This window comes from Elaeis guineensis, chromosome 1 (genome assembly GCF_000442705.2).
Source record: "Elaeis guineensis isolate ETL-2024a chromosome 1, EG11, whole genome shotgun sequence".
Classification (NCBI taxonomy): domain Eukaryota; kingdom Viridiplantae; phylum Streptophyta; class Magnoliopsida; order Arecales; family Arecaceae; genus Elaeis; species Elaeis guineensis.
In genome coordinates, this window is record NC_025993.2 from 111,605,882 (window position 1) to 111,625,484 (window position 19,603).

Genomic DNA, 19,603 nt, shown 5'->3' on the forward strand with positions numbered 1-19,603 from the left:
TTTGTCCAAAATGGGTTCTTAATGGTTGTCATCTTACCAATAGCATTGAAAAAGTGATAGTGAGGCGCCCATCACTCTCCCTAATTGGCAAAGAATTAAATGTGAGAAAAATAAGGTGAAATTTATCATTCTTTTATTTTAGAAAGACTCACAATCACAGCTTACTTCTTATCATCGCACATGTTCAGAGCATCACTTGTCACACTCAAATGTATGATAGAAATGCCGGGACAACTGCTTGATATCACCTTTTTTGTCAGCATGATATTGGACAACTCAAAAAAGAAGTAATTAAATGGTAACAAAATAGCGAATCTATTAGTTTACGTGGTAATTAAAACTTTAAAATGATAGAAATACCATGCAAGATTCCATAATTTATATCCCATAAGCAAGTTACCAAGCATCTTCTTTTGTTTAATATATGTGATTACTTTTCCACATCCATGTAGGGTATACCAAACTAATCTTATGCAATTAATTTTGTAAACTTCAGAACATAAGGTCTATCATTCTTCGTTTCAGATTGAGGTCATCATTGCAACTGTTCATATTATAGACCGCAACCTACCAAAACCTAAATATAGGACGGAAATATTCCACTAGCATCATTTTTCACCGGCATGCTCTCAATTAACATGCAAAAAAGAATATATAAAAGTATAATTTTATCAATATAAAAAATATAAAATATTGTATATAGGATTCCAAATATTTGTTCTATTGATATATACATTGGTGATAATAAAAAAGGAGGACACCTTCCATTTGTACTCAGACTTCTCTTTGATTAGAAAGTTGTGATGATAATAAAGGAGGATATCATTAGTTCTATATTAATTATAAATTAAAAAAATTGACTTATATAAAAAAAAATTTATCATTTTCGAATGACATGATTTTTAAATTGAAATTCAAATGAAGAGAATCGGGAGTCCGTAAACCAGAACATACCGAGCCACAGGCCTTTTAATCCAACTACACTTAGGTCTTTAAAAAATAGGAGTAAATCTTTAGGCGGTGGCAGCATGTTACTAAAAATATTAAAAAATTCACTATGAAGTACACATCCTCCAGTTATCCACATTTGAATATTCTCACCCCAAGCCACTCCCACAGCCATCATTTGAACCATTTGCACCCTTAAACAGTCCAACCCCCAATAAGATCATCTGAACCACCTCAAGCATCTTAGTTATCACCACTACAATAAGATCTAGAATCTATAAGTAGGACCCACCAAAATTTGACACATGGGAGGCTTGAACAATGTTCATGATGCTGTTTCCTGCTCTACGTTGACGGGCCGATCCTTCTCCGACTCCAGATCATGTCAAGAATCTTTCATCACCAGTTTTGAATCATAAGACAAGGTCACAATCTAAGTCTCCCTCCTAGAAGACTTGCTTCAAAAGTGGCACCGACTCGTTGTCTTCCATCTGAGCTGTCCTCAAGTCTAAACGACAAAATCCCCATGATTATCACGTTTTGTATTTCTGGAACTGGACCAGACCGGTCCACGATTCAGACCAAATCGAACCGTTTCCAACCAATCAGTCTCCTTAGAATCACTGAAAAATTGAACCCATGAAGGTCTCAATTAGCACAAGGATATGTGGTTCCATTCTTAGTGTTTCAGATAATTGGTATTAGGTGGTGGGAGATAGGATGGATTGGGTCTAAATTGGGCTCGAATGGCTGCTTGGAATTTGGAACATGTTTAGGAACAAAGACAATAGTTTTGCATTAGGTCGACAAGTTTTTTGAAGGCGTATTTTGCAAATAACAATTGAATGTTCCTATAGTTGAACATGGTTGTTAATATCAAAACCCATATCTTGGTTAAATTATTTTGTTCCTTGTTATTAACATAAAATAATCGATCCCATAATTTGATAGATGCAAAAACTTTCACATATTTTTTAATCTTAATTTCCAAAGATCAAAAGGTTTGGTAGACCTTTTTGCCTGTCAAGAGGAAGAAAACTTATGGCATGTATTTTGTGCACTGGTGTGGCCATGCACGTTACTAATGGATGAGGTGTATTATTATAGGCCAATCACTTAGACAAGTACAGGATGAAAAGAACTTATGCTAATACATCTCGATGACTGGTGGCTTGTATTAGTGTAGCCTTGCAATTATAGTGCGAAAACAATAATTTCCCTCAAGTGCAGATGGTTACCTATTTTCTCTTTATTCATGTATTTTTATTTATTTTAAAGGTGACATGCCCTAATCATTCATATTTGCATGTTTGGAACAAACAATGCTGGTATCCATGACCCTTAAACCGTGGAACCCCATAGACAAAATAGCCTCACTTTTGGTTAACCCTCTCAAAAAGAATGTTGGATGTCTAATTGTAAAAACTTCAAAATTTTCTTTTGTTATTGCAACCATCAAGAATAGCAGTGAGAGTGCCATCAATCGTTTTTCCGAAAAAAGAAAGCAAAAATTGCTTATGTCCTACCCTTGGAAAGCTACTCCAACCCAAAACCTAACCCATTTCGAGTAGGGAAAACGAAAATGAGAGGATGCCTATCTAAAATTGGATGAGGGGAGGGTTCAACCCAATGGCTTTCTTGTTTTTTTTTTTTTTTTGGTACATACATGGGCTTCCAGCATCAAGCAGAAAAGAATCTAGTGCAAGCTTAGATACAATAATCTGGACCGAAAATCTAAAATCCCAACTACTAAATATGATACTCAATATCTAACACGTAGCTTAATAAAAATCCAAATATATATTACTGAGCATACCGGATATTGGACTTGATGACAAGATCAGACTTATCTCCAAGTTCTACAGAACCTTTTGTTTTTTGATTTTTTGAGATATTCGCACATTAGAATGGTGTGAGCATCCATTTATATCAAAAAAAAATTTTTTAAAAAAAAAAGGCAGCTCAAGATCGATGCATGTAAACCCAGTGGCTTTATCAACTGAATCTTATCGAGTCAGTTAGAAATTGAGGGAAAAGAGATGAATATAGAAGAACATATAGAAAAACTAAGAGGGTACACGTTTTTATTGTGGTGGAGTTTTTAATCTCATCCATAATAGTAGTACACGTAGTGCGAAATGATTTGGGTTCTACAGAAACCATGGAATTATGAAGAAAACTTCTTCACGTTTCTTTACTCTTGCTCTGCCTTCCCTTCTCAATCAAAACAAAGGCTTCATTATGGATTCCCCACTAATGTAAATCGTATCATACCAGTAGGGCAGCATGGCATTCAAAGTCTACCAAAATGCACGCAAGGGGCATTTGCCAGGAGGAAGCAAAACTCATAAAAAACAAAGGGTGAAAAGGACAACACAATATCCATGGATGTAACTCTATTTGGCGCCATTTAATTATTGGCCAGCATTGGTTCTATTTAAGAGGCCCTCCTTTAGGAAAAAATATTTGTTGCAAAGGTGATACTACATTAAATCTATAATAAACCAATAAAAAAATTTATATTTTATTGGTTATCGTATATTTCATCGATTACCATGGATAATACCCCATACTATCCCCCTATATTTTGTCCATTTCTGACTATTGATTAGTTTGTTACAATGATGATGTGGTATCACTGTTGCAACTAAAGTTTACTCCTTCGGAGGGTTCGAGCTATATCTTTCATACGAAAGAATGATTGATCTTATTTCGAGATTTCAATCATTAGATCGTGCTTTACATATCTTTCAAAGTACAAAATAAACTTTATGATCTATGCCATGAAGGAAGGAAGAGGTTAATCATGCTTTGCAATATGTGCAAAGCATGATCCAACAATTGATGTCATAAAAGAAGATGAATCATACTTTCGCAGGTAAGATACAACCTGAGTCCCTTCTTTAGAGCTCATTTTTCCAGAACTCTTTCAGAGTAATTCACTTGCAAGGGGCTGCAGCATTGATGATGAATTTGACAAAATTAATCAGCAACATAGATCACGAATACAGACATCATTCTAAAGAGAATGCTGTTCTACATGAAGCCATGAATATGGTTAGAGTAAATGCTTCCTGTTATCAAGCTCCTACGCCACAAACTCTATCCTCTCTCCACATCCTCGTTTACATATATAGAATTATAACATGATATAAGATTCGAGTACATATATACCTAATTTCTTCTCTCTTCTGGATCACACTACAAGCAATCAAACTTATAACGTTCACTTTATCTTCTTATTTCAAATAATGATGATACTTTCATCTGTATTCACGTAGAATTTTCCTCTTCTAATAACTATGATATATATATCCCGAATACAAATTCAAATCTAGAATATTCCTCTTCTAATAACTATGATATATTTCCCGAATACAAATTCAAATCCTGCCATCTATATATAGTCTACACCGACGGATCCCACAACGATCCTTGCGACCAATCCTCCGCCTGATCACCAGTGTCATTGGACCAGGCCGGTGGGTCCAGCAGCATCGCCTCCGCCATCTCCACCCACATATTCGGCGACTCGAGCCCGAGCTCATCATTCCACAGCCTCTCGAACGCCGGCGAGCCCGAGCTAACCGGGCCGGGCCGGCCGGAGAATTCCGGTCTCAACCGGAACCGGGAGGCGGCTTCGAGGGCGGCGGCCCGGATATCGCTCGGGTCCGAGCTGGCCGGCCGGGGGAGCTGGTCGGCGGTCTCCGGGAAATTGAGCCGAGCTTCGCGGCCTTTGAGGTGGAGCGCGGCCACGTCGTGGGCGACCGCGGCCATCTCGGCCGACTCGAAGCTTCCGAGCCAAATCCGGGTCTTCTTGCCGGGTTCCCGGATCTCCGACACCCACTTCCCCCACTTACGCTTGCGAACTCCCCGGTAGTTCACAGCCCGCACGCCGGTTTCCTCCATGACTGATTTATTCTCATGCTCCATTTCCATGCACACTTTATCCAGGATAAGAAGACAGTGTAAGAATATTGTGGTGGTGTATATGTTACAAAAGGTTGGAAATGGAGAGTTTATATAAGGGGAGGGGGAGGGGCTTTGGTCACGTGGGAAGAAGGGAGGTTGTTAGGGTGTGAGAGCTTCCGAGTAGCTACGTGAAGGAGGCATAAAATAATTCAGGGATAATATTTTATGAGGATTGCATGCGTTGCAGTCGAGAATTGAGATATATATATATATCTTGGGAGATATACGTGGGAATAATATGTATAAAATGTTTCGACATGTCTTAAGTTAGGGACAAGCGGATGCTATTTTAGGTTAGGAGGAGACAGCTGGATCTCTCGAGGAAGAGACGAGAAAAGTGAGGAGAGAGAGAGGTGGTCACCCTAACACCCTGGCTTCCATTAAGGTGGGTGTCAGCGAGAGGTTTGAATGTCGCGTGGGTCCCAATTTGGAGGGGGTGGTGGAAACGGCGACTGGCACGTGCCTGTTGACCGTAGCACGGAGGGGTATTTGGGATAAGGCCGTACTGTTCGGATGGAGCCATGATGGGAGGAGAATAGGAGATCCGAGCGACCGAGCTTTTCCACCGAATAACAAAATATTATTTGCGGTAAGGACATCTGGGATTTGATTGTCGTGCCGTAGCGGGATGCACGAATTTCGATGTGTGAATGGGAACAAAATTGGATCCTTGGGTGCGGGCATGCGCGTATGGCCCAGTGGATCCTAGGGTGGTACGGGTTATTCGTGTCGCTCGTGTAGGGTGGGTCCAAATGTGGGCCCATGGGGTTGGGTTCTGACCGGGTTCACTTTTTGAAAGTTGAGCAATGGTGGGGTCTGGGGTGCCGCGTGGTACGGACCCGGTCCAGTTGCGCTCGTTCCATCTGGGACGGAGCATTGAATCGTTCCAATCAAAAGTAAGGAGGGGCTGTTGGCACAATGATCAGCAAACCATGAGCTTGATGAATAGGAGCTGTATGTTTCATGCAAAAGAATGATGTATCATTTTTCTCCCATGTACCATCGTTGTACAATAATTTTACTTCAAGGTTTGACAGATGATTTAAGAAATTTGGAGTACTCTAAGGGTTATGCAAAGCACCATCCAATAGTCCAGATTAATCATCCTTCTACGCAAAAGATATAGAACCCAAGCTAATTTGATGTAGGCTAGAAGGGGAAGCCTAGAGTGATAACAGGTAGGGTAAAAATGATAACTAGCAATGAGACCTTTTCGGCCAGAGATACAACTAGAGCTATATGGTCATATGCCTACCTTGTCCAATATACTAGTTGTATTCCTTCGGGAGAAAAAAAAAATACATACTGGTTGAAGTATCCAAATTGATGAAGCCTGTCACATATCATTATTATTAAGCATTTGTTGATAAATAGATTAAATTAAATCAATGGAATATAAATGTATCCATAAGACTCAAAAAATAAAATGTTCAAAAATTGAACTGAAAAATGTGCTATTGAGTCCTATAATGTAGTCCGAGTATGGTTGGCTATAAAAGCAGTCATTCAATCAACCATATTATTGGCAGTTCTCTATAGGTATGTGATATATATCTTAACAGAAAAATTTCTACATTATTTGCCAGCAATCCCCTAGAAAGAGATAAGGTCTCGCAATAAAAAATTATAAATATAAAAATCATCCGATAACAATCAATGAGTCTTTTATAAATAAATATGTGAGGCATTCAATGTTTGTGTAACATAAGTCAGACCCTCCCACGCAGCATATAGTTCTATCATTGAAACTCGAAAACTCTGATACAATTATTAAGCATTCAAATACCTTAAATTGTATTTCTTAACATAGAAAACCATAGATTCAAATTTATTAGGTCTACACACTTTCATATTGGATGGAATCAACAACAAATAGTACTCAATGAATTAATTAGATTTTATATCATCACTTCTCCCGATCAAGAGCATTTTGGCACGGGATCATGACAATCTAAGTCTATCCATTTCCAGGTGTCATGGATGTGGACAGACCATGTAATGAATTCTCCCAAGCCTGAAACGTGTTCACCTAACTTTGGCATGCTTTGGATGCGTATGATCTCCCCTAATCAACACGCGCATATGCTATCCTACAGTACTTAATTAACAAATGGTCATTCCTTCCTGCTACACCAATTTCGCAATAATATGATGCATGTCTCCCATCAAAACAGTACTACACTTGTCCTGTCAATCTAACCTTTCATAGAATGTTCGATCTAGTAATGGATCGGACACTAAGAAGTACAAGAACATACAGCTCTAAAGCCATTCCAAAATAATAATAAAAGAAGAAGAAGAAGAAGAAGAAAAAAAGACATGTGGCTCTAAAGTGTTCCCTGTTTCTATTCATTTAGTTGGAACAGTAGCTGATGCTTGGTTTATCCTGCTAGGTCCAACTCAGAAATGTGTAAGCTAGCCAATTCAAACAGTGCTGCCCTGTGTTACCATCAGAATCTGAAGCTACGTAACAAAACTCAGTGCCGACGATATTATATCCTGGATAAAAATATGAAAAACCATAATATGATATATTAAAGATTTTGATAGAACAATGGGGACTGCAGTGTGATGGCATCACTCTGCTGCTGGAGGTGAAAGAAGATTCCTGGCTCCTGCGTTAAGGGGAAAGAGACACTTCTATCACTTTCAGACTAAAGGGAGCGTTGGTGCAATGAGCTTGATACAGCTGCAGGTACGTCCCCCCAACTCCTGCTGACGATCGTGAGGAACATATCTAATTTATAGGAAACTATTTTATCTATTTTGGTACGTAGCTTTCTCTATTTTATTTATTTATTTATTTATTTTTATGTTTTTTGCTTCATCCGTAGTTGGAGCTCTCTCTCTCTCTCTCTCTCTCTTTTCTTCTTTTTTTTTTTTTAGAAAAAATTGTAGTATGATGAGACCGGAGGATAAAGCGTAGCGGTGCCGTGAGCCTTGGTTCATCTGTTTTATGCTCGTTCCCTGGGAGCTTGGAATAATCACACAGTTTCTCTACTGCTTTACAAACTAAGACAGCTTAAACTACGTCTATTTTTTATTTAATAAAGATTAAAACTATGTCTTTGATGACAAGTTGCCGAATGATGTTAAAGTAATTGCGTTGTATTCTTTTAGCTTAGTGATAGAAAAAAAAAAAAAAGGATTTCTCGATGCATAAAATTTTTGCCGCTGCAGGGTTTGAAGAGTTGCTAGACTATTTCTCTGTTTCAAATTCATGACATGCAGGTTATATATAGTAGTGCAATTTTATTGCTGCACCAAAGCCCATCGTTACTGTTTTAACTTGGTGATCCATGTCAGAAATTGGTCAGCTCAGAGTGCTAATGCATCACTAATTAGCGATCTAACTTGGAATTTGAAGGAGCTGCAAGCTTGATGGATGATCTAATTCTCTTCAAGCCTTCTAGCAAAACTTTAAAAAAAAAAAAAATCTACTCAATTCAGATTTTGATTTTTTTTTTTTTTGGCTGATTAGCCACTATTTTGCTTTCATATATATAAATATATATTGAAATACGTTATAGTAATCATCACAAGCTTGTAGGTTAACTTTCTTGAGTTGCTGATCCACGGATTAGTGGAAATGCGGGTGGCTCAATATTTTTGGGACTTAAATCACAGTGAAATCTTGAGTTATTAATATATTAATACATCAAAACAAGTGGCACTAATTTTTTGTTGACTGAGTGTGTGGAACATAGTCAAAAGGAACTCTCTTTTTTCTTAGAATCTTTTGATAGTTGGAGCTTTCTCCCAATTGGTTGTGGAGCAAATTTAGTCTTATGCCCGGGTTTTCTCAGAAAAATGTATCATGTCTGGGGACCTGTTCAAGGCACCGCCATAAAACGTAATCCAACGTAAGCCTTGTGTCATCTGCGTGGGATCATTAAACCCTGGGAGCTGGAATCAACACCAATTTCCTCCCATTCTCTACCGAGGGTGGTTGAACTCCTCTGAAGACCATGTAATGTTGTTGTAATAGTAATGCAATGTTTTCAATCCCAGGGTGGACTCATACTTGGACATTTTCGTTGTTGGAAATCTATAAAATCATTAGCACTTGGTGAGCTGATGCAACTCTAAGTGCGGGTTGCATGTTTTCGTGCAAACTTTACCGTTGGATGATACTTTACACAGATCTCAAAGTGATCTGAACCTCACTTTCATCTGTCTGCATAGATCTTGCAGCGGCTATTATACGGTCGATAATAGATATCATAAGAAAAAGATGAATCATTCTTTCGCACAGAAGATACACCCAGAATCCTCAAAAACTTGATATTTTGACTTGGAAATCCAACTAGAAGTTTCTAACTGGATTGATGATCTAATTGGCTTCTAGCCTTTTAATCTGAAATCTTTTGCTGACCGTGGAAAATGGGGACTGTCCAAAAACATATTGTTGTTTAGACACCAATAGTCGGTGATATATATATATATATATATATATATATATATATATATATATATATATATATATATATATATATATATATATATATATATATATATATATATATATATATATATATTTATTTATTTATTTTTTTGCAAACTATGGCATATATAACTTTGCTGCCCCTTGTTCTTCATCCTTTTCTTTTTTTTTTATTTTTAAATTTATCATTTTAAATATTTTAAAATAAAATAAGATATCTTAACAATCTTTTTCCGATGCATCAAGTTGATGGAAAAGTAGACAATTCTATTTGTGCTGATATACTAAATTAAGATGGTGTTAGAGCTGAAAATTATGTATATTAAAATAGGCGGCTCTTTTTTACTCACATAAGTTAACATTACTATCAGTATCCAATACGAATCGAAGGTATTGGATTCAATTATTTTTTTCAGATAAATAATATTAAATTCATTTGTTTTATTGCCTGGATCTTCTCCTTACTCGGTCTTAGTTATTTCTGATCAAGTCGTTTTTCACTCATATATATCTTGGTGCATGTTTTGGACTGTGTGATAAGGGTAGATAAAATACCATATAAATTGTCGAGTTGAACCCCCTTTTCTTATATTCAATAAAAAAAAAAAAAATCTCTTCGTTCTTATAAACAAATTAGATTTTTAGGATCATAATTTACTAACGCATGGATGACAACAACAGAACTAACATATGGATAATCAACTTGCTTGGTTTAGATGCTGCCACATGCATCAATTCCAGTGAAAAAAATTAATCCTACATTCAAGTAGCAAATTATGGCCATCTTTCCCAGGAAAAAGGAAAAATATTTGACATCTGGTTCTTGGTCCTTCCACCCTTTACGTATTATCCCTCGTTTCCATCTATTTGCATGTATATCCACTTTAATAAATACATACACACACATCTGTACATATTTGTTGCCATTGCTCTTTTGGGCCAGGTTGGCTTGATCGGAGAAGACATGTGGATAGTGCTGGACGGTAACAATATAATCTACAGAATAAATTTCTAATCGAAGGTGGTTCCGATAGAGATCCTTGCTTAACTCAGAAAACTAAGAAATAAAAGAAAAAGAATGAGTATTGGGAGAGAGATGAAAGCTTATCCTGGATCTCATTTGATCCTCTATTTATAGGTAAAAGTAGAAGTACTATAAGAAAAAAGAAAAATCATGTTTGTTGCCTTTATCTTATCGAGTGAGATACATTGTTATCTTATTTCTTATATACTCACAACAAGTTATTTTTACGATTTCAGGATTTCTTCAATTGACATAAATCGGGTAACAGCATCAAACATAATTTTTTTCTGAAATATCAGTTTGAGTCGACTCTAAAAGTATCTTGTATTGATCAGATGAAGAATTGATCATGATTGAAATACTTAATATAGCGATTTTTATCGGGATAGATTTTTCTCCTCACATCAATATACATGCACACAAACACTTCACGCTTCTTTTTACGGAACCACAGCCAATGTGCTAGTAAATTTTATTGCAATGGTCCATAAAAGTTAAGCATAAAAACCCTTTTTTTTTTTTTTCAGAAAGAAAAAAACAACGAATCATTTGTATGAATAAATGCCTGCTACGCCGTAACTTAAGTCTTATATGCACAAAAATTCTCGCTCCCGCAAAGCGGTTCCTCGCTCGACCGTTACCGCGTCAACCGCTTCCCAATCTATGGCCAACCGATCAGACAGTCTGGAGGCATGAATATGTGATCGCGGTAGTGCTTGGCCCGCACGTCCGTTTGGTGACCACCCTTTCCCGCGTCCCTTAACTACCAGATACTTCTACGCAGCCCAATTCAGTTCCCCAGAGGGCCAATGCCACGTGGAAAGATAGCATTGGCAATTCTCATGCAAGATGAGAGTTACGAACGAGTTGCCTATTGCCACGCGGCATACAACCGGCGCAGATAGCATTGCTCAGGGAATTGGGCCTCGTAGTATTTTTCTTGGCTAACACCTGTTTCTCTCCCTCCTTGGCGCCATCGTGCTCCCCTCTCATCCCCCCACCTTTCTCTCTCCTTGATTTTTTTTCTTATTTTTTAATGGAGAAATTCTCTCTCTATCTCTCTGATTTTTTTTTTAATTTTTTTTCTTCAAAATTCCCTATCTCTCTCGAATCCGATTCGTTGGAGCTGTGGCTCGGCTCAGGGCATCTAACGGCCAAAAATCCCTCGGCTGGGCGGGCTTATAGGGTTATAGCTCCGACAAACCCTCTCTGCTTCCCTTTTCTCTCTTCCTCTTTTCTGGAATCATCAATATGTTCTTCAAAAAAATTAGTTTTTCTTTTTTTAATCTTTGATCCTCTATCTGTCCGCAGTTGCTGTCCAATTTGATCTCCCTGTCCGTGTTTTGCTCGATCCGGTTTGCGGAAAATAGAAAGAAGAGAGGGGATGGATTCGCCGTAAGATACTTGATGAGAAATAACTCGAGATTTGCCGGGGTGAGCCCGACTTTCGGGTTCCGGAGTCGGTCTTGAGAGAAATTTGGCATTGGGATCGAGTTCTTGAGGATTTTGTGGCTTCTTGTTCTTTGTTTCGATCAAAGTTTGGTTTTTGATCCATATCTTGTGGTTGGTGATCTTGAATTTTGAGACTTTGCAAATCTTTTGGATTCTATTTAGAGGACTATGAGGAGGAGCGCCTACTATCAGAATCAAGTTCTTGAAGAATCTGGAAAGATTCGAATTTGATGATACATTGGAGGTAAAAGCTTTCATTTTGAGGAGTTTAGGAGCTTGTTCTGGTTGGATGTGTACAATCCCTCTTTCCTCAAGAGGGATTTAGGTTGCAATTGAGCAGAGTATTTGCGTTGTTAAAAGATTTTGGTGTCAGGGACTTTCGGGGCAATGCAGCTCCATTGCCACACTTAATATGTCCAATTTGTAATACCACAGGAAAAAGGTGGTGTTTGGTTGTGCTTATGGGCTGCATTTGCTCAAAAGGTATTAGCACAGATGAGGATGGTGAGACCCAGAAGAAAGATCTGAGCAAGTCCTTGAAGCGGTTCGTCACGCTCTCGAAGAAGGAGGAGGTTGTGGCAGCAGTTGCGGAAGTGGTTGTTGGAAATGATGGAGGTTCGACGAGGCCTAGACCAAAGCCACAGGACAATGGATTGGGTGCTGCACTCCGAATGTTGGATGAGGAGGAGAAGAAAGCCATGGTCAATGTTGACAGGACAAGGAAAGCTGTTCAGCACCAGAGACGGGCGACTGTGGATGTCGGGGCGAATGGCAGTTCGACGATCGGTAGTGATGAGGCAGAGCCCAATTTGGTGATTGTTGATGTGCCCAATGGGTTCTCAGGGGAGCATGAGGCAGCAGGTTGGCCTTCCTGGCTGACATCTGTGGCAGGGGAAGCAGTAAAGGGGTGGCTACCTCGAAGAGCAAATTCATTTGAGAAGTTAGATCAGGTCTGTTGTTCACTGTATTCTCCTTTTGTTTTCATGATTTAGTGTTTCCTGACCTGTTATTTGGTTGTTTCTTCTTTCTTTCTTATTCTTTGCATGTATTAGAAAAATAGAAAAGTTATCCTTCTAAACTACTACTGTTATTTTGTACTTTAATAGTTTTGCTTTGACTCTGGTAATCTGGTAGTGGAAGAATATATACAGAATCTTCTAAAATATAGATTCATATGCCCCTAATGTTGTTATTGTGAACTTGATAGAACACATGTATATCTCCTGTGAGCTTGTCTGGTGCCTTAAACCGAGTTGTAAGAAGTCATGATGTAATCAGTAACTGGTTAGAAGTGCACTGTGATTCCTTAATATTGCTTCTGAAACTTCTGTTGGTGAAACTTCGCCTACTTGGAATAAAATAAAAAATATAGGCAAAAAGAAATACTAATTTTATTTCTGTATTTTGTTATTTCATCCTTTCATAGTTAAAGTGTTATTTGAAAATGACTATTTTCAAACTTATGGTATTAATGTTTCATTGGGTCCAATGTACATTGATCAAAAATTTTTTGCCACCATACTTAGGACTTGAATTTAGTCTTTTGCAAGATTGAGTTCTGGTCCTTGCCAATTATTGTCTGCATTTCATTTAATCTTCTTTAATCATCTTTGCAGATTGGACAAGGAACTTACAGTCATGTGTACAGGGTCCGTGATCTTGAAACTGGCAAAATTGTTGCACTCAAGAAAGTGAGATTTGTTAATATGGATCCTGAAAGTGTCCGATTTATGGCAAGGGAAATTCATATTCTGCGAAGACTTGATCACCCAAATGTTATAAAGCTTGAAGGTATAGTTACATCAAGAATGTCATGCAACCTGTATCTTGTCTTTGAATACATGGAACACGACCTTGCTGGACTTGCAGCGACCCCCGGGATCAAATTCACAGAACCACAGGTGTTTTCTCCAATAAAATGTTTCATAATTTTTATTACCCCTTGATAGATCCTTCTGACCTAGTTTTCTATGGTTCCGCATTCTCATTCAGAACATCTTCATATGGATTCCAGGTTAAGTGCTATATGCAACAGTTACTTCGTGGGCTTGATCATTGCCATAGTCGTGGGGTTCTGCATCGGGATATCAAGGGTTCAAATCTTCTGATTGACAACAATGGCATCCTCAGAATAGGAGACTTTGGCCTAGCAACAATTTTTAATCCTGATCAGAAACAACAGTTAACAAGTCGTGTTGTAACACTGTGGTATCGGCCTCCTGAGCTCTTGCTTGGTGCTACGGAGTATGATGTTGCCATTGATTTGTGGAGTGCTGGTTGCATCCTTGCAGAATTGCTTGCTGGGAAGCCAATCATGCCAGGAAGAACTGAGGTATACCCCTTTCTCCAGATGCTTAGTTATTAGATCAGAGTGTGTAGGCATGTGCATAGACATGCACAAAATAACAGAAGGTTGTGGAATTGATGAACTGAAATGCTCTTTTCTTTTTACAAAATGACAACTGGATGTTTGGAAGTTTTCTGATGAGATTCAAAATTGCTGTAGAAACTGATCTTTGATAATGTTGCTTAAATTTGATCGTAGGATACCTGATTTACTTCACTTATCCATTCACGTCAACACAGTTTGGTTGGACTGAATGAGGCTTAAAATATGACAATTGGACCTGTATGAATATCCTTTATTGATTGGCTGAATGCCAATCAAAATATATTTTTCCAAAGCAACAATGCCTTTCAAACATTCTTCTTTAATTTTAATTATACATGATAGTAATCTTTATAGGTTCTCTATAACTTTAGGCTTTTAGGTCCAATTTTAATCACTAATAATATGGCTTATACTCCTGATTTTTCTTATGAAGCACAAATATGGGTTCAGTGCATTTTTAGCTTAAGGTAGTTATTGAAGCTCAGCTGGTACTTCTCTTTGATTCTTTTTTATTGGGCATTTGTTTTTAGCATAAAATCATAGAACACTTAAGCATGAAGTAATTAATTTTTGTGGGAGTTGATACTTTGAGTTTGGCTAAGTGGCTATAATTCTGTTGTGCTGGATTCCGTATCTTTTTATCTGAGGTCATTTTGTCTTGATTGTTTGACTTAAATGAAATCAAGTTCTTTAGGAGGGCATATTTAATTGCCATAAAAATGGGATAGAAGTGTGGTCATAGGGAAGAAATTGCCACAATTGGAAATTCCAGTCAAGCTTAAAAATTTCAATTGTTTCGCAATTTTCATATCCAAGTTCAACCATTAGTTTATACAATCAGAAATTGCTTTTATGTGAAGTCCCAATAGTACCACTATCATAAAAATTTCTGTAGCATCTACATTGCCAGTAATGTTGCCATAGCTATCCTGGCAACTATTTGTGAGATTCAATTAACTGTTTATCTTAAAACCTACATATGATCACAGATCAAAAATCACTGCTTGTTGGCACGACCAACATAGCCACTGCAAATTACACATGCTGCAGCCATTAGCACTGCAACTATGCAATCACCACTATTTCTTCCATTCTTGCTGCAATAAATGTATCATTTTGTTCATTTTCTCATTGTTACTAAAAAAAGTAACAAAAGAAAAGAATCTTTACTTTCTTTTGTTTTCTTTTCTTTTTTATTTTCTGTTCTGTTCCATTGTTATTCCCTTTGGTCCAATGTTTTCTGCAACCAAAAACAGCGTTAGTATATTGCCCCTACTTAAGATATTCCTCTGGTATTTCTTTATGATATTCTTTTGAAATTTTAAATATTTGTAGATGGATAGAAGTGATAAAAAAATGTTTATCTATTTATCATTAAAATAGTTTTTCCCCTTCTCTATGGTTGTTGGTTGTAGCAATTTTCATCTTCATCTAAGACTTCATGGCTGAACCACTCTTAGGTGGAGCAATTGCACAAGATTTTCAAGCTGTGTGGATCACCATCAGATGAGTACTGGAAGAGATCTAAGTTGCCTCATGCAACCATTTTCAGACCTCAAAACCAATACCGACGCTGTTTTGCTGAAACATTTAAGGATTTCCCTCCTTCAGCATTAGCTCTTTTGGATTCCTTACTTGCAATAGAACCAGAGAAACGGGGAACAGCAGCTTCTGCCCTTGACAGTGAAGTAAGTTCTGACTTTTTGTAACTTGCAATTTAAATCAGGGTTGTTTTCCTGAACTGTAGTTTGGAAAGCTTCTAGGTTTAACTTCTGGCTTCTTCCTATATATTCTTGCACAATAAAAATATAATGTTAATAATTCCTCGCTAGATATTATTTTTTAAGATTGATTTCCATGTAATTCATCTTTGTTTCTAATATTTTAACTTTCTTAATTCGGGAGTGATCTTTATATCATCTTACTACAGGAACCTTTTGGGTTGTATTGTATTCTTAACTTGGGAAGTGTCTTACAAGATGCTGTGGTAGAGAGAATTTTATTTATCCATGATTCCATGCCATTCTCTTTCAAAATATAATTATCAATGACTTTCTTGAAGAATGATGATGCATTTTTTCTTTACTGATCACTTTCATTTTTTTATTTTTTCTTCTGCAAATTGTTGTAGGATTATCAATTATTTTTCATGTTTTGTTCTTAACGTATGAAGTTGTTAGCTTGTTCATACTTTTATGATCAGTAACATCTAGTTTCACCTTTCAGTTTTTCAGATCAATGCCACTTGCATGTGATCCTTCAAGCTTGCCCAAATATCCACCAAGCAAGGAGTACGATGCTAAACTTCGGGATGAGGAAGCTAGAAGGTACTGTATCTATGACAAACACAAATTATTTACAGAAAGCTTCTTGTTTGGAAGAAATTTATCAAACATCTCTTAGTTAAGAGTTAGAGATAACAAAATATTGCTATATTTATGTCAGTTCAGTTGAGATTGAAACCATTCAACCTCTCATGCTACATCCCTTTACAGGCAAAAAGCGGCAGTCAAAAATAGCCGGGGATCAGAATCTGTAAGGCCAGGAAGAGGAGAATCCAGAGGAAAGCAAGTGCCTTTGGAACAGCAGGTATCATTCCATTTTTTTTTACTTATGTAATTCTTCATTATTGTAGCATAATAATGTACATAGAATAATTAATTTTTTACTTATTGAGAAATAACATCTGTTGATAATCATATTTAGCTTCTGGATCGGCTTCAGCTTCATGTTCATAAGAAGAATCGATAAAAGAATTTGCATATCTCTGTGTGTGTGCGTGTGCATGTGGTATCTGTCTGTCTCTCATGCACATGACAATAACCCAAATTTTCTCTTCTTGTTATCAGTTTGCAAGTTCAACCATAGTGAGGAAGTTGGTATTCAGGCTTGATTTGTTCATAATTTGTTTGTTTTTTTACTGGCACAGAAGCAACAAGCACAGACAAATCCCAAATGCACCAGTGAGAAGTACTGTCCACTGGAAGATGGTGCAGAAGGATTCCCAATTGATCCTCACTCAGGAGCAGAGAATGGCTTTCCTCAATCTGGTCAACCTGGCGTGTATGGAAACTTACGGCCTAAGAATGTCAATAAAGATGTCCGTTCCTGTAGTTCTATGAGGGTGCCAAATGGTCCTCAGCTTAGGACACAGAGATCATACAGGCCTCAGTCTGGTGCTGACTTCTCCAATTTCCCAGCTTCAGTGGCAGCAAAAGGCAGTTCAAACTCAAGATACGATCGGCTTGACGTTACTGAGCCCTCTGAGAAGCAGATGCTTGATAGGCCTTCCTCCACTTACAAGAAAGACTATGGAGTTGGAGGGAAGGATTCAACAGCAATAGTAAGTTCTGATAACATATTATTTTCACGGTGACATATAAATGACAATTGCTCCACTTGGCAATTGCTGAAGCTGTAGGCTGAGGACTCAAATTTCACATATTTAGATGATGAATGTGAACCTTAGAAACTTGTGATCTCATCTGTGTACCACCAGATCCTGTTCGAACCATAGTTGACCAGACGTAAAGCTAGAAATTATTCAGCATAAGCTTAAGGAATTACATGGTGTACCCTAAGCTATAGATTCATGTGACCAAGTACCTGTGATTCTGAAACATGACTGAAGAGCCTCGTTCATTCAGTATGCATCATCAAATGTTAAAATGGTTTAATTTTGAATTCTAATTTTAAAATGCTTGCCTGATTCAGGGTTATGGTTCTAAGAACAAAAGAATCCACTACTCTGGGCCATTGGTGCCACCTGGGGGAAACATTGAAGACATGCTCAAAGAGCATGAGAGGCAGATCCAACAAGCGGTTCGCAAAGCACGCCTTGATAAGGTCAAGACAAAGAAGAATTTTTGAGAAGATCCTATTGAGGGCCTCACTCTTTCCCAGCAGGAATGGAAGTTCAAAAGATAAGAGAAGCTGGTTTTGACTTACATTCTTGAAATGCAAATAATGGTAAAGCAGAATACCTTGCAGAAGTCTGAATCATCTTACAGCACAAAAGCCACATTTGTCATCATTAGCAAAGAGGGAATGTGATGTTGGATGTTAAATTTGTATGGTGCATGATGAAGAAGCTTGTGGTGGTTCAAATCCAGTTTTATCTGCACTTCTACAGCTTCACCTGCTTTATTTGTAAAAATTAATGCAGAACTGCCAATTGTATATTTCATGGGAACTTTATGGGGAAGCTATCGAAGATATTGATTTAAGAGAAGGGCCACTCGGCATTTCTTAGGCATGTGTATGTTTCTGAGACCAAGGAATTGGATCGTAGAAAGCCAAAAGAAGAGGGTTCTATTTTCAATTGCATGTCATCATGTATATCACAGTCTTCTTCTCAAAATTGAATGAATGTATCCAGACAAGGCTCTGTATATTTTCCTTGTTCTTTGCTGCACAGAAAATCGAAGTTGTCGTCTTATTGTTGTATATGTATTAATTATCAGTTGGCCTGTCAGTGGATAATAACAGGATCATATAACACAAGACATTGTCATTATTAGGAGCAAGGTAAGCTTCGTTTCAACGTGGTAGTAAAAGGTTGAGGTGCTTGGCATCCAATGGTGCCTGCCATTCTTGCCTGCTCCCATGAACTGGAGCATCCTATTCCCATGATTGAGATAGTCTTTTTGCTTGTCTGCGTTGGTCTCTCCTTACTGATTGTCTAGAGAAGAATTCTCTGCTCTGAATTCGATTGGCATATAGAGTAGATAATAAAAGGATCAAGCTTTGCTCCAAATTCTTTTCCTTTGCAGGATCCTAGTGGCATATAAGCGCGCCTACTTGAAGCAAGCTATTATGATGGCTCAGGTGAAGCTTTGCCCTCACTAGGGGCATCTGAATCAACCAGTTGCATATGAGTTTTCAAAAGATTATCAACTAAAAAGCAAACATTTAATGTTGACCGGCCGCTTTTACCTGCAGCTTAACTGTAATATCTTGTTCAAACCTCAGAAGTCAGAACACCAAAGATCTGAGAAAAATGCAAATGAACAATTCCATTCTATTTAGCATGCAAGTAACAATAGCAATTATCTCAAGCTGTATGCCAGAAATATCTGGAACCAACAATTTCATTCTATCATTGTAAATGCCTGCACATTTTTTGTTGCTTCACTTTCTCTCACAAAATCTCTAATTCGCCGTCAGCATGGCTTTACATGGTACAACTGGTAACAGGCAAATAGCTAATATCTCCACCTTGCAGGTTCTTCATTCTTCCATCTCCCTGGTTTAAATGCGGATCATCGGCTGGGTAAATTATTATCTGAGGCAAACTTCTGCCAACCATCTCATTTATATTAAAAGAAGTCTTATTCACAGTTGCCTTATCACATATTACAAAGGGATGACA

At 37.7% G+C, this 19,603-nt stretch overlaps 2 protein-coding genes across 3 annotated transcripts; one reads left to right on the forward strand and one right to left on the reverse strand.

The window, feature by feature from the left end:
• Positions 1-4,165: 4,165 nt before the first annotated feature.
• On the reverse strand, positions 4,166-4,953 carry LOC105038547 (ethylene-responsive transcription factor ERF021). Its single transcript, XM_010914387.4, has one exon. The coding sequence runs from the start codon at positions 4,885-4,887 to the stop codon at positions 4,357-4,359; it is 531 nt and encodes a 176-aa protein (XP_010912689.1). The 5' UTR covers positions 4,888-4,953; the 3' UTR covers positions 4,166-4,356.
• A 6,283-nt stretch (positions 4,954-11,236) lies between these two features.
• On the forward strand, positions 11,237-18,775 carry LOC105038549 (probable serine/threonine-protein kinase At1g54610). Of its 2 annotated transcripts, XM_073259854.1 has the most exons (9): positions 11,237-11,574; positions 11,700-12,790; positions 13,457-13,741; positions 13,855-14,172; positions 15,693-15,920; positions 16,459-16,559; positions 16,728-16,821; positions 17,162-17,575; positions 17,947-18,775. In XM_073259854.1, exons 2-9 carry the CDS (start codon positions 12,302-12,304, stop codon positions 18,100-18,102), a joined length of 2,085 nt encoding a protein of 694 aa, XP_073115955.1. In that variant the 5' UTR covers positions 11,237-11,574; positions 11,700-12,301; the 3' UTR covers positions 18,103-18,775. The 2 variants fall into 2 exon arrangements, with proteins under 2 accessions (XP_073115955.1, XP_010912690.1); XM_010914388.4 differs by having other exon boundaries at positions 11,237-12,790.
• The last annotated feature ends 828 nt before the right edge of the window (positions 18,776-19,603 follow it).

Excerpts from the sequence above, each read along its gene's own strand:
- LOC105038547 (XM_010914387.4), bottom strand. The coding sequence starts at position 4,887 with ATGGAAATGGAGCATGAGAATAAATCAGTCATGGAGGAAACCGGCGTG.
- LOC105038549 (XM_010914388.4), top strand. The coding sequence starts at position 12,302 with ATGGGCTGCATTTGCTCAAAAGGTATTAGCACAGATGAGGATGGTGAG. Across the intron at positions 15,921-16,458 it reads CTTCTGCCCTTGACAGTGAA|TTTTTCAGATCAATGCCACT; the intron begins GTAAGTTCTGAC and ends TTCACCTTTCAG. Across the intron at positions 17,576-17,946 it reads GGAAGGATTCAACAGCAATA|GGTTATGGTTCTAAGAACAA; the intron begins GTAAGTTCTGAT and ends TGCCTGATTCAG.